The sequence below is a fragment of the Danio rerio genome, chromosome 10, assembly GCF_049306965.1.
Source record: "Danio rerio strain Tuebingen ecotype United States chromosome 10, GRCz12tu, whole genome shotgun sequence".
In the NCBI taxonomy this organism is placed as follows: Eukaryota; Metazoa; Chordata; class Actinopteri; order Cypriniformes; family Danionidae; genus Danio; species Danio rerio.
In genome coordinates, this window is record NC_133185.1 from 3980001 (window position 1) to 3993979 (window position 13979).

Sequence of the window (13979 nt, forward strand, 5' to 3'; positions counted from 1 at the left end):
TATAAGCTTTTGAACATGTGCGATAAAAAGATTCCCGATCTCGCAGCAAACAGTTTAATTCAAAGACGGTTCAATCCGATTCAATCTCACACTGAACAGAACCAAAACAATAATCAAATATTGCCCTAAATGTACCATGAAATACAGTTTTAACGGTTGTTCATGCGAGAATGTAGTTGTTTAAAACTCAAATCCGCGGTTTATTTCCAAAGATTGTGCGTATTTTTAAATGTCTTTTGAAAATTGCTGAGATGTCCCAACACAATCTCACGGCAATTCGTAACTTTTTCATTTAGTGGCTAATTCGTTTGAATTCGTACGATCTAATTCGTACAATTTAGTACGATTTGCTTATCCCCCAATGACGGTTGGGGTTAGGGGTGGGGTCAGGTGACACGCCTCCTTTTTAAAATCGTACCATTTCGTACGACTGAACTCGTACGAATTCGTACAAATTAGCCACTAAACTGGCAAAACGTAAAATACTTAAGTTTTCTCGTGAGATCAGGCTGGATGTCCACCTCCAGGTCCTGACGGGCGCTCATCAGTTGTGTACCCGGCGAGGGCAGCTGGTCACAATTGTGTGCCCCTGGCTAATTTGAAAATGCTAATTTTAATCACGTTGGATTTAATTAATATTTTCTCTTTCTGAAATTATTTGAAAATAACAGCTAAATTTGTATGATAAAATCACGTTGGATTTAATTAATATTTTCTCTCTCTGAAATTATTCGAAAATAACAGCTAAATTCGTATGATAAAATCACGTTGGATTTAATAAATATTTTCTCTTTCTGAAATTATTCGAAAATAACAGCTAAATTCTTATAATAAAGTTGATTATATTTTATTACAGACATTTTTAATTGATTTCAAAGCAAAAAAATGCCCTAAAATCAAGAAATTAATTTTATTAAATAAAGTTTACATATTAATATTAATGAAATCTACAAGGCCACAAAATGACTTTTTACAGTGTACTTACATCAAAAAAATAAATACAATGTACTTACTGTGTTTATAATGTATTTGAGAACACTTGTGGTGCTCTTGAGTTGGAATAGAGGTTGGGTTATGGACAGGTTTGGTGGTATGGGTAGGTTTAAGGGTGGATTAAGGTGTATGGGATGGTCAACAGTGTATTTATAAATGTAGTTACAAAAGTTAATTACAGATGTAATTACATACATGTATTTAATCAAGCATAAGTACACAGTAAATACATGTATTTACACAATAAGTACATTGTAACAAACTATTAAATCCTGTGTAAGTACATATTAGCTAAGGCCATTTAATATAAAGTGGGATCTAAACTTTTTATCTGATAAAAAAAAAATGATGATAGAAACACATTTATCGATTCAATTCCAGCATGCACATAAAAAAAGCCATGTGATAATTAAAAGGACATGATAGGGTGGCCTTAATGGACAAAACAGTGGACCAGCCACATTGTAAAACATCTGAAATTTTGGTTTTGGTCATTCTAAAATCCTTCAGCTAAAGTCTGTCATCAAAGTGGTTTAGTATTATTATCGCCCAGAACTAGGTATTGCAGTGCAATTTGGAATATTGGAGAGGGTTTTCTTTTTATCCAGCCCCTTCCCTGATGAATCATGGTGTTTGTCCCCAATGGGAAGCACAAAGAACAAAATGGTTTAGCATGCAAGTCTTTCATCACAGATTGCATAAATATTGTGGCTATTAGGTAGCAAAAATGGACATGATGGTATGGCATTAATGGAGAAACCAGTTGACTGAGCACATTGTAAAATATCTGAAATGTTGTTTTGGTCATTGGAAAATCCCTCAGCCAAAGTCTGTCATTAAAGTGGTTCAGTATTATTACCTCCCAGAATAGTCCTTAGCCCAAAATCCACCATATGTTTATTGCACTTCGCCGTATTATATAAGAATAAAGGCTCACAGTGGCTTCTCCTACTCCAGCAAACTCCATTTTTCTTTTGGATAATTGATTTCAGTTTATCAGAAAGTGACAGTTTTGTTCTTTGACTCGTTGGATGGAAACGGTGCAAATGATTAATGCGATAGTCCAGAATTCTTTGGATGAGAATATAGCTATTGTTTGATGTCAGCTTTTTTTTTTTGACATCACGTTGTCCATTTTCCAGCCACTCTGGGCATGCTGGAGTTCAGTCTGCTGTACACGGAGGAGAAAAATGAACTGCACTGCAATATAATCAAAGCAAAGGTATTGTCTTTCTTTCCTTTGAACGGGCAGTTTCAATGCGAGCTATTTTTGCCCTGATGGATCATGTCACAGTGAATACGGCTGTAATCCATGCAATTGCTTTGTGTTTGGTGAAGGGTCTCAAGCCAATGGACTCCAATGGTCTGGCCGATCCTTATGTGAAGCTGCACTTGCTTCCGGGTGCCAGTAAGGTAATCCTACTTCTATATCAATACCTCTGCTTACAGGCAACTAAATTATATGTAAGAAATCAGATTGAAATGTTGATCCATTTCAAATTACATCCATTTTGATTGCTGTTTTTGTCAATCTCACAGTCTAACAAGCTACGAACAAAGACGCTTCGTACCACCTTGAATCCTGTGTGGAACGAGACCCTTGTTTATCATGGCATCACTAACGAAGACATGCAGAAAAAAACTCTCAGGTAAAACCAGTGTTTTGTACTTAAAGGTGCAGTATGTAGGATTGACAGCATGATGGTGGCATCCCGGTGGTGTAGTGGGTAGCATGATCGCCTCACAGCAAGCAGGTCGCTGGTTCAAGCCCCGGCTGGGTCAGTTGGCATTTCTATGTGGAGTTTGCATGTTCTCCTCATGTTCGTGTGGGTTTCCTTCGGGTGCTCCGCTTTCCACCACAGTCAAAGACATATGCTATAGGTGAATTGAATAAGCTAAATTGTCCGTAGTGTATGTGTGTGAAAGAGTGTGTATGGGTGTTTCCGAGTGTTGGGTTGCGGCTATAAGTGCATCCGCTGTGCATGCTGGATAAGTTAGTGGTTCTTTCCACTGTGGCAATCCCTGATTAAAAAAGGCACTAAGCCGAAAAGAAAATGAATAAATGACAGCCTAGTGGTTGAACTAGCTATTGCAGTCCAAATTCAAAATACCCGGCCTATTATCCAATTAAAACAAAGAAAGGCATATTTTTAAAGGAGAATAACTGATTTTAATACTGTTTATCATACAAAACAACTCAATGACTCAACTTAAAATGGTAATGCTGTGTTCACACCAGATGTGGAACATGCGAATAAATCGCGATATTCGCACTTAAATAGATGCGTGAACATTTTGAGTTTACTTGCTTCATCCGCATGTCAAATTCACTTCACAATAGATGCAGATTCCCATCATGGGCAGGGCTTCTGTCTGCCCGCTGACTCTAGCTTTATTGCTAAATGGCTAACTTGGATTTTATTGAGAGAAAAGCTGTGTTTATGTGCTTTAGGAAAACTGAAAAACAGCGTAGATTTGTTCGGCGCCATGTCTGAGTCCTCTAGATCCTTTCTGAGGTGCACCCAGCTCTGTGAGTTCATTTACTCCTCCAGTAACTGTACCTGGATGATGGAGGCTTTCAGCGGTGCCTCAGACTGAGCCAAGCCCAGTTTGATGAACTGTTGTCCGATGTCGGCGAGAGGATTACCTCATGACACCAACAACAGGCACTACGTCATAATCACACCCCTACAAGAGCAAGTTCATAATTGGTTAATGTGGCACGGATGTCTGCTGAAGTTCAGATTTTCCAACTCGCGATTCGCACGTTAAGCACATCAAACGCGCAAAATGCTCAACTCACGTCAATTACACAAAACACACTGCAGGGTTACTATTCTCATCTTTGCATTGACTTAACATGTAAATCACTCGTGCTTGACGCTTCATCCGTGTCTGGTGTGAATGCAGCATAATGCAACTTGCTGCAGAGCTTTTTAAGTTTACTCAGTTTAAATCGAGTCAAGTGCATTACTTGGGTTAAAAGTTGAATAAACCAGTTGCTTTAAAATGATTAAGTAAATTAACTATTAACTAAAGGTGCATAGTTAAAAAAATAAATTAAGTGAACTTAACACTTCAGAGTTACAACAGATTTATTTAGATTTTTAAAGTAAAATCAACTTGTCACTTTTAAGGCAATGGATTGACTCACTTTTATAAGAGATCATTTTTTAGTGTATATTTTTACGTCAACTTGTAACCCAAGTCATCGTAAAAAAGCTCTGCAAATTGTAAGGATAATAATAATCATAATAATAATAATAATAATAATAATATTAATTGCTTACTTTTATATAGCACTTTTCTGGACACTCTAAGCACTTTACACAATTTTTGGGGAAATCTCCTCATCCACCATCAGTGTGCAGCATCCACTTGGATGACACGACGGCAGCTATATTGCGCCAGACCACACACCAGCTGATTGATGGAGAGGAAACAGAGATGATGAAGGCAATTATGATATGGGGTTGGTTAGGAGGCCATGATGGACAGAGGCCAGTGGGCACATTTGATCAGGATGCCAGGGTTAAACCCCAACACTTTTTCAAAGAGTCAGGACCTTGGTTTTAATGTCTCATCCAGGAGATGGTACTCACTGAGCAGTATAGAGTGCTCATCACTATACTGGGGCATTAGGACCCACACAGACTGCAGGTTGAGCGCCCCCTGCTGGTCTCACTAACACCACTTCCAGCAGCAACCTAGCTTTCCCATGTAGTCTGCCATCCATGTACTGACCAGGCTCAGCTCTGCTTAGCTTTAATGGGCGACTATGTGAGAGTTGCAGAGAGCTAGCTGCCGACTAATGAGTCAAAAACTTACATACAGCACCTGTTAATGCATCAGAAATTCCTGAAATTAATCATTGCATTTAAAAGAGGCACGCTAAAGTATTCAGTTAGAACAGTTTGCAGGGGACTTAATTAAAGCTGTGACATTTCCCAGAGTGAAAAGGGTCAGCATCCGCATTGTTCCCTGGCAGGCTTTCTGTCAGCGATGAGGACAAGTTCGGCCATAACGAGTTTATCGGCGAGACGCGGGTGGTCTTGAAAAAACTGAAGCTGAACCAGAAGAAGACCTACAACGTGTGTCTGGAGAGAGTGATTCCGGTAAGCTGAAGGGGGAACCATGAACAATGCTTTTAGCTGAAAGTTTACAGTAAGGACTGCACTGTGTTGAGTTTAACGCCTTGTGCGCAGGTGAGACGTACTGCTGGTGGTGGAGCTTCTCGTGGCATGGCGCTTTATGAGGAGGAGGTAAGGGTGTTATGCATTTTGGGAATTACATATGAAAATAAACACTGGTCAAAAAGTTTGCATTATTACAAACTTGTTAATATTACAAAGAAATAACTGCAAACTTGCACTACACAAGACTGAAACGTTCCCGAGGTATATTCTTGCTGGAAATGTGCTGTTCAGTAAGGCATTCAAACTTTATTTCTCTTTGTGTAATACTACGCATGTTATAAATAACTTTACAGGTTTGTCCACAGTAAGATAAAAATATTCATACATATTTGTATTTTGGGGCGAGGCAGTGGCGCAGTAGGTAGTGCTGTCGCTTCACAGCAAGAAGGTTGCTGGTTCGAGCCTCAGCTCAGTTGACGTTTCTGTGTGGAGTTTGCATGTTCTCCCTGCCTGCTGGTCATCTCCCACCCTCTCCAGCTAAGACCAGGCTGGAAATGGCTGGAAACCAGCCTGGAAGTGGCCAAAACCCCTCTAAAACCAGCCTGGTCAACCAGCTAAAGCAAGCCAACCAGCTTAGGCTGGTTTAAGCTGTTTTTTTCAGTAGGGCATCAGGCATGTATTTCCAGTTTTCCTCGGTTGGGTTTGAATAATTGCAAAAAGCATCGTCATAAATGAGGGCTTCACTCATATTACGTGTGGCTTTTTTAGTTGAAGGATGATGAAGCAGAGGAAAGAGGACGGATCCTGGTTTCCCTCACCTACAACAGTCAACAAGGTCGTCTGATCGTGGGTGTCGTCCGATGTGCTCATCTGGCAGCAATGGACTCCAATGGCTATTCAGACCCGTTTGTAAAGATGTAAGGAACTCTAACACGATCTAATTCGAAATCAGAAGCAGATTCACTGAAAGCAGTTCTCTAAGTGTGATTAAAACGTTCTCTGTGTTCATCGTTCGCATGGTGGTGTTGTTTTGTGGCGCTCATTAGGCTTGTTTAATGATCACAAAAGCGCCTTTGAATTCTTGTGCTGTTTTGCAGTTGCTTGAAGCCTGACATGGGAAAGAAAGCGAAGTACAAGACTCAGATCAAAAAGAAGACCCTTAACCCTGAGTTTAATGAGGTACTCTTTCTTTCTCTTCATGTCTGGCGATGTGACCTGCAGGGAACGTTTTGAAGCATGACACTGATGTGCTTCCGTCACAGTGCTTTCATATGCTTTTCTTGACATGCATCATGGGAAATGTCATGCTTCCTTTGTTGTTGTTGTCATGTTAAAATATATTTGTTTGATTACAGGAGTTCAGCTATGAAATCAAGCATGGTGAACTGGCCAAGAAGACTTTGGATGTTTCTGTCTGGGATTATGATATGGGAAAATCCAATGATTTCATCGGTGAGAAATACTTTACATACTTTCCATTTCAATGGCGACACGGTGGCTCAACGGTTAGCGCTGTCACCTCACAGCAAGAAGGTTGCTGTTTCGAGTCCTGGCTCGGCCAGTTGGCATTTCTGTGTGGAGTTTGCAGGTTCTCCCCATGTTTGTGTTGCTTCCCTTCAGGTGCTTTGTTTGCCCCCACAGTCCAAAGACATGCGCTATGGGTATGATATCTATAAGGTATAACAGGGCTCGAAATTAACCCTTTTGCTTGGTAGCACTGGTGCTCCTTACTTTAAAAATTAAGGCGCATCAGCCAAAATTTAGTCGCACTTATAAGCACCGTTACTACAAGTTTTATACAAACATATTATTGCATTTGAAATCAACAGTAATCAAACTAACAAGCAAAAAAATATATATGTTAGCGTGAGGAAAATATGTCTCAACGAAATCCCGTTATCACAAAGAAAAATTATTATTTTTTAACATAACTGAGTGACTAAAAGATACACGGAGCGCTCACCGGCCCTGCACGCACTGCTTGACATGAATGAATCTGTTAACGATATAACTGTGCTGTTCTCACGGGTGCTGTCTGATATTGCCCTGATGCTTTTGACATATACTGTACCTTATTATATGCATACGTCATGTTAATATCAATACTTTTTATGAGTAGCGATATTAGTTTAGTCAGTGTAAGCCCGTTTGCGATGGTGTACGTGGTGTTAAATTTGACATATAGCTGCCACTTGCACGGCGGACAGCATCTGGCGATTATATAAAGGATTAAACTGAAGCTCTCGTGCTAGATGTGGCAAACAGTTACCTGAAAACTCCATCCCACAGACTTTTCATAGCGGACTTGAAGACAACGGAAGTCTTTTATCCACTCTTCGAAAAGTGTAGATGGTGGATAAACATTCAGCACATGATCACTAAGATGTGTCATTATTTGTAACTTTAGATGCCATGGTTTCTAAAACAAAATCTGTCAGTGTTATCTTCATTCTCATCTTCAGCGCTTTACAGTTTTTCACGGTAGTAGCTCTCTCTGTCATCCCAAGCCAGAAGGCATTGACTGAGTGATTGACAGCTGATATTTCAGTGCTAGAGCAGTGGTGGGCCAATAAGAAGAGCGCGAAGGCGGGGCAAGCATTACGGACGGTCTTTGTTTACTGCAGCAAGTTGACATGACAACTGTTTTAAAACATTCCTGAGTGATGCGTTTCAAGTGCAGAGATGCTTTCTGCGTGAATGTCTCCCGAATCCGCGCATGTGGTGAACATTTTGCAGTAAAAACTGGTCGCACACAACAATTTTTTGCACTCGCACAAATGCTCCCAAATATATTTTGAAGTCGCACAGGTCAAATTTCGGGCGCATATGCGACCAAAATGGTCACATGTTTGAGCTTTGTATAATATCTATAATATCTAAACCATCTACTTTCTGCTGAATCTAAATTTCACAATCTGAATTTCTGGTTTTGAGTTTTAGGATATTGAATTTGATGTTCTGAATTTCTTCATCTTGAATTTGAAACTGTATTTTTACAAACCCAATATCTGCAGTCTGTTAATTCAGCACACAAAAATCTGAAGTCTGAAAACAAAAATCAGCCTTGAAAAATTCAGTCGTCTTACATTTCAGATGTTCAATATTCAAGTTATGAAATTCAAATTTAAATAACTAAATTCTAATTAAGAAATTCAAAACAATAAAACGGCATATAAAAATTCTGATTTATTAAATTACAATTGTCAATAATTCAAATTAACACAATTCAAGTTCAGATTGTTTTGCCATATTATTAGCTCCAAATTAACTTTCATCACTACATTAACATCACGACGGTCGTCTCCTTCTGCCAACATTCATTTATTCATTTATTTTTGGCTTAGTTCCTTTATTAATGCGGGGTCGCCACAGCGAAATGAACCGCCAACTTATCCAGCATATATTTTACGCAGCGGATGCCATTCCAGCCGCAACCCATCTCTGGGAAAGATCCATACACACTCATACACTACGGACAAGTCACCTGTACCGTATGGCTTTGGACTGTGGTACAGGTGAATTGAGTAGGCCAAATTGTTTGTAGTGTATGAGTGTGAATGAGTGTGTGTGGATGTTTCCCAGAAATGGGTTGCCGCTGGAAGGGCATCCGCTGCGTAAAACATATGCTGGATAAGTTGGCAGTTCATTCCCCTGTGGCGACCCTGGAATAATAAAGGGACTAAGCCGAAAAGAAAACGAATGAATGTATTTTTGCGTACATTTCATGCCAACTTAAAAGTTCTGGTGTGTTTTCTACACAGGTGGATGCCAGCTGGGAATCACCGCCAAAGGCGAATGTTTGAAACACTGGTATGAATGTCTGAAAAACAAGGACAAGAAGATCGAGCGCTGGCATGTTCTCTTGAATCAAAGCAGCGTTGAAGCAGATGACTGAGGCATCGCATCTCCAAAGATCTCCAGTTCTGGTAGCATATCGTACCATGCTCTCTTCCAAACAAAGTAATTTCGCTTCCAAGCTTGAACTGCTGATAACCGTTTCTTTTGACTTTACCTCGCCTGAAACCATGTGATGAGCTGCAGTGGTCTAATTGAGAAAACCTAGGAAACTCAGTTACTTTGTTTTATCCTGTATGCTAGTCATTCATTAAATGCCTTAAAGAACAAAACCTCACAAATACAGATGTGACGCAGTTATCTTAGTCTTCAAACCCTGTAACCAAATATTCTCGAGGACACTGCGGGAAAAAAAATGGCTTTACTTGTGTAAAATGCCAGTTCTTTAAAGAAACACTCCACTTTTTTTGGAAATAGGCTCATACAACACCCCTAGAGTTAAGGCTGATTAATATTTCTGCGTCAAGTGATCGGCGTGACCCATTGCGCATAGTCTTGCATTTATACTTCTGCATGAACACTTCGGAAATGCCAGCTGGCAGTAGGGTTTTTTGTTCCTTATTGTCAAGTTTCTTAGTGTTTTTTGTTTTTTCTGAACGCTACCTTAATTTACAAGCAGCTAAAACTCGCTCATTTGGTGGCAGGAACAGGTGGAAGTGCAATGACTTTAATCATAAGGTAAACACAAAACAAAAGGCTCCATCTGGAGCTCCTTAAATCAGATTAGACCGTTAGCATCTTGCTTAAAAAAGTCAAGAAAGAGTTTCAATAATATTGCTATTTAAATATTCATTATTCTGTAGTTTCATCGCGTACTAAGACTAAGGAAAATGAAAAGTTGCTGTTTTCTAGGACGATATGGCGAATATCGAATTCTGGTTGTCATGTGAAGGCGGCACAGTCTCTGTCTTTCGCAGCGATATCTTTAAAATGTTTTCTGTCGAACCCCAAACTGATCTAAATTTGAACTGTCAAAAGTAAAGCCTTAAACAGTTAACGAAAATGTTGAAAGACATTGAAAAAAACTGAAATCGACACTGCTCAAGCGGACATCGTTACATTGGCTAACACTGCTACCTTGCAAAAAGACCAAAAAGTTAGCATTGCAGCCGATTTCAAAACCTTACTTGTAATGTAATGTGTATTTATATAGTGCATTTATCGTGTATGACCATCCACCCAAAGCACTTCACAATCATGGTGGGGTCTCTCCACATAACACTTACGAAACGCTAGCTGGCAGTAGGGTTTGATGTTCCTTTTTGTCAAGTTTCTTAGTGGTTGTTTTGTTTTTTCTGAACGCTACCTTAATGTACATGTAGCTAAAACTCGCTCATTCAGAGGCGGGAACCGGTGGACGTGCATTGACTTTAATCATAAGGTAAACACAAAACAAAAGGCTCCATCTGGAGCTCCTTCACTGGACTCGACTCACCCAAAACACTCGCTCCAACGGGTTTGTGCGGGTTTTCGGTCCCACCCACACTGATCACAGCTACCAAGCCGACGCGAAGACGCGAAAGAGGGTTTTGGTCAATGAAGGCACTGGTTATCAAGCTGCTATAGGTGCAGGTCTTCGTTTTTATAAAGAGTATGTTTTTAGCCAAAAATGTAATGCTATAAAAACAGGGCGTGTCATTGTGATTGACAGTTCCTCTAAGCAGAGCGTTGGAGCTTCGAGATGAGATTGAAGTTTTATTATTCGATTTCTGTGTTATTGTACCACGATAAATAAGTTCAGCAGTAAGCTATCTGACACACAGGATCTGGTGGAACACAAATTGATAAGGATTATTTTATATTGTGCTGGGATGGGATGTGTAAATATCCTGTTCATATTTAGAATCTTGCTGTGTTTATATCTTTTAGGGTGCTTTCAGACCTGCCTTATTTAGTTCAATTGAATCGCACTAGAGTTCGTTTCCCCTTTTGGTGCGGTTCGTTTGGGCAGGTGAGAATGCAGCAATCGTACTCAAGTGCGCACCAAAAGCAGACCAAATAAGAGTACCTAGACCTGCTTGAAGAGGTGGTCTCGGTACGCTTTTAAACAAACCCTGGAGCGGTTCGTTTTTGGTGAGAATATGATTCGTACTAAAACAGGTCCAACAGCAAAAAGTACTGCGCCTTTTGGACTAATCCAGCTGCCGTAGGCCGATGCGCTGTGCATTATGGGATATGGAGGAAAAATATTTGTTGACAGCGCTTTACCAACAGAGAGGGAGGAGGGGGGGAACATTACCTGATGGATCGTTGGTAATATTTCCTCAAGATGACCATGTCGCAGTTTAGCTAAATTAATTCACGCCTGAAGTGAAGTGCGATGCATGAAAACCCTGTTTTCCAGCCGGGCTTCATTCTCGAAATGTATACTTTGTCTAAAGCAGGGATACAATCAGTCAGCGCAGTCGTCCCTTCATAGTAAAAAGCGAAATTTTGTGTCTGCCGGTTTTGTTTACCTGCGGGAGTTATCTGGCATTTTCCCTCATGTGAATTCTGACCAATCAATAAGTAGTTTAGGAAATATGTTCAACAACATCTGGCCAATGAGAGATGTTGATTTTGTCAGATGACTTCATTTTGGTTCCTTTCAACTGGTTCGGACCAAAGCCAGCAGTGTGGTGTGAAAGCGACCCAAAGACGGCAGAAAATGCAACAATGTATCATTTATTACCCTTGGTGCGGACCAAATAAAACCAAATAAACCCTTAAACGCAGGATTTTTCCCGCATGGTAAATATGTAGCTGTCCATGATGTGTATATTTTGGGTCCTGTTTAATGTTAATTAAACATAAAAACCTTTCTAAAATGTATGTGTTGCTCATATGTTATTGTTCATATTTTACAAATGATATTTCTACCCCTATAAAGATAATAAATAGCAACAGCCCGTTGTAAGAGAAATATTTTTTGTGCTCATTGCTGAGTCTAACTTAGGCCAGAGTGTATGAAAGAGCATTTATTTCTGCAGTCCACATATATTGTTTTTTTAAATACTGCTTTCATCACACATCACATTGCGTGTTTTTAAATGTGAGTACTTATACAGTATTTATATTAGTGAGCCTTAGTTATTGTGCAGATACAGTTGGTCTAGTGAGAAGTTTGGGGGGCGTGGTTGATTTGACATACAAGCGTTTGGTTGGAGGCTTTATTCCGCGGCTCCGCCTCTGGCTATATCAGGTAGTCCCTTCTGCGCATATAGCCAGGTCCAATTTCAACAGTGTTTTCTACAAATGTCAAAGTTCATAGAGATCAGACACTTTTATTTCCTCCAGAGCTGGACCAAGCGCATAGAATGCTCACTGATATGGCGAATATCATTGCATACCTGCTGAAAAATCCAGCTTATACCAGCCTAGGATGGTTGGCTGTTTTTAGCTGGTGGACCAGCCTGGTTTTAGAAGGGTTTTGGCCAATTTCAGCCTGATTTTAGCTGGACATAGCAGGTTTTGGCTAGGCTGGTTTTAGCTGGTCATCTCCCAGCCTGTCCAGCTAAAACCAGGCTGGAAATGGCTGGAAACCAGCCTGGAAGTGGCCAAAACCCCTCTAAAACCAGCCTGGCTGACCAGCTAAAACCAGCCAACCATCCTAGGCTTGTATAAGCTGGATTTTTCAGCAGGGCAGGCATTAAATCTAATTTTCCGATGAACCATCTGTCGAACATCAAAAAAATACTGCAGTAGACCTATTGGAACCCACATGGACAAAAGACTCTCATAGAAATCAGTCAAGTTTGGTGAAGAAAAAAATCATGGTTTGATGCCAAATGATCAACTAGAAGTCAAGTTATTATTTGTTGTTCCTAAAACTTGGATAGATGACAAGACTTGTGTCAGGTAGTGTAGTAAAATGGTCTAATCCCTATCAATAGCTAACGCTAAGCTAAACTAAGCTAAAAGTGCTCCTGCCAGACACAGAGATCAGCTGAATGGATCCAAAATGGTAAAACTCAACTTTGTACCTCTATGGATCTTAAAACGAGTCTATTTCCAAAACAGAGTGTTTCTTTAAGTAAAATAGCATGCAGAATGCTATTGTCCACTGTTGTTTGGCGTTAGAAATATACACTGTCCATACATGTTTTTTTATGTTTATGTTTCAGTTAGTGAGCTGATATAATAAATTGTGAATATGAAGCTTAGAACAGTCCTTTTTAGAGTCGTATACAGTTAATTGCAGGTTGTCTGAGTTGTAAAGCGCATCGGCTGCGTATGGATAGGTCTCATTGTTATGCGCATGAAGTTCATGGACGTGTTATCCAGTTATATGTTTTGTCATTGTTGCGTTGGAGTTCATCTCTGTAACGTTTACAGGTATGAAAAAAACTGGTGTTGGCTAATAAAGTGTTTTCAGTTGTTGCCTATGGATCGGGTGTATGAAGAGTGTGTTTCTGGAATCTGGAACAAAGGTCATCAGGTGAGTGAGAGGAAAGTCTCTGGTACAAGGTGTCATGTGAGGGCTGTTTTTTTTGGTGTTGTGTCTGAAGCTTATCCAGATTGTAATCTTCAAACTCATTCTCAAAGCTTGACCTTCGAACAATTGACGAGGACTTAAACTTCCACTGGCCTTTCATCTGGTGCCGTCATGTTTACTTGCATCATTATATAATGAATAACCAGAAATGAAGCATCAGGAGGAACAGATGCGTCTTGACAACACAGCAGTAATGACTTATTATTATTTTTTTTTACTTAAAAGAGACATTTTTAGAGACAAAATTATAACTACAAAACTGTCAGCTACAGCCTCCTGCAAATCATGCGCTGGAGATCTCTAGAGGAAAAAACGTCAATACTTCCTTATATGAATGTCTCTACTGGTTAAGTCATTCAAATGTAAAGGTTTGCAGACGTTAAAGAATCAACTCTTACTAATGAATCAATTCTAATAGGATGTGAGCCCAACCCTAACAAAACTCGACTCAAATTAGTGAATTACAAGCTGAGGTTGAGATCCGAAGTTCTAGAAAAAGTGTAATCAACACGATTATGTTC

At 39.8% G+C, this 13979-nt stretch overlaps 1 protein-coding gene across 5 annotated transcripts in view; it reads left to right on the top strand.

Moving 5' to 3' along the window:
* The window catches only part of rph3aa (rabphilin 3A homolog (mouse), a), a 53829-nt gene extending 40479 nt beyond the window's left edge, over window positions 1-13350 (top strand). For all 5 annotated transcript variants that reach the window (XM_073914354.1, XM_005172601.6, XM_005172603.6 and 2 more), the window contains 9 exons: window positions 2136-2215; window positions 2332-2406; window positions 2533-2642; window positions 4982-5108; window positions 5199-5255; window positions 5898-6046; window positions 6227-6308; window positions 6485-6581; window positions 8891-13350. In XM_073914354.1, coding sequence (XP_073770455.1) covers window positions 2136-2215; window positions 2332-2406; window positions 2533-2642; window positions 4982-5108; window positions 5199-5255; window positions 5898-6046; window positions 6227-6308; window positions 6485-6581; window positions 8891-9024 — 911 coding nt within the window. In that variant the 3' untranslated portion in view covers window positions 9025-13350. The remainder of the gene's footprint in view (window positions 1-2135; window positions 2216-2331; window positions 2407-2532; window positions 2643-4981; window positions 5109-5198; window positions 5256-5897; window positions 6047-6226; window positions 6309-6484; window positions 6582-8890) is intronic.
* The last annotated feature ends 629 nt before the right edge of the window (window positions 13351-13979 follow it).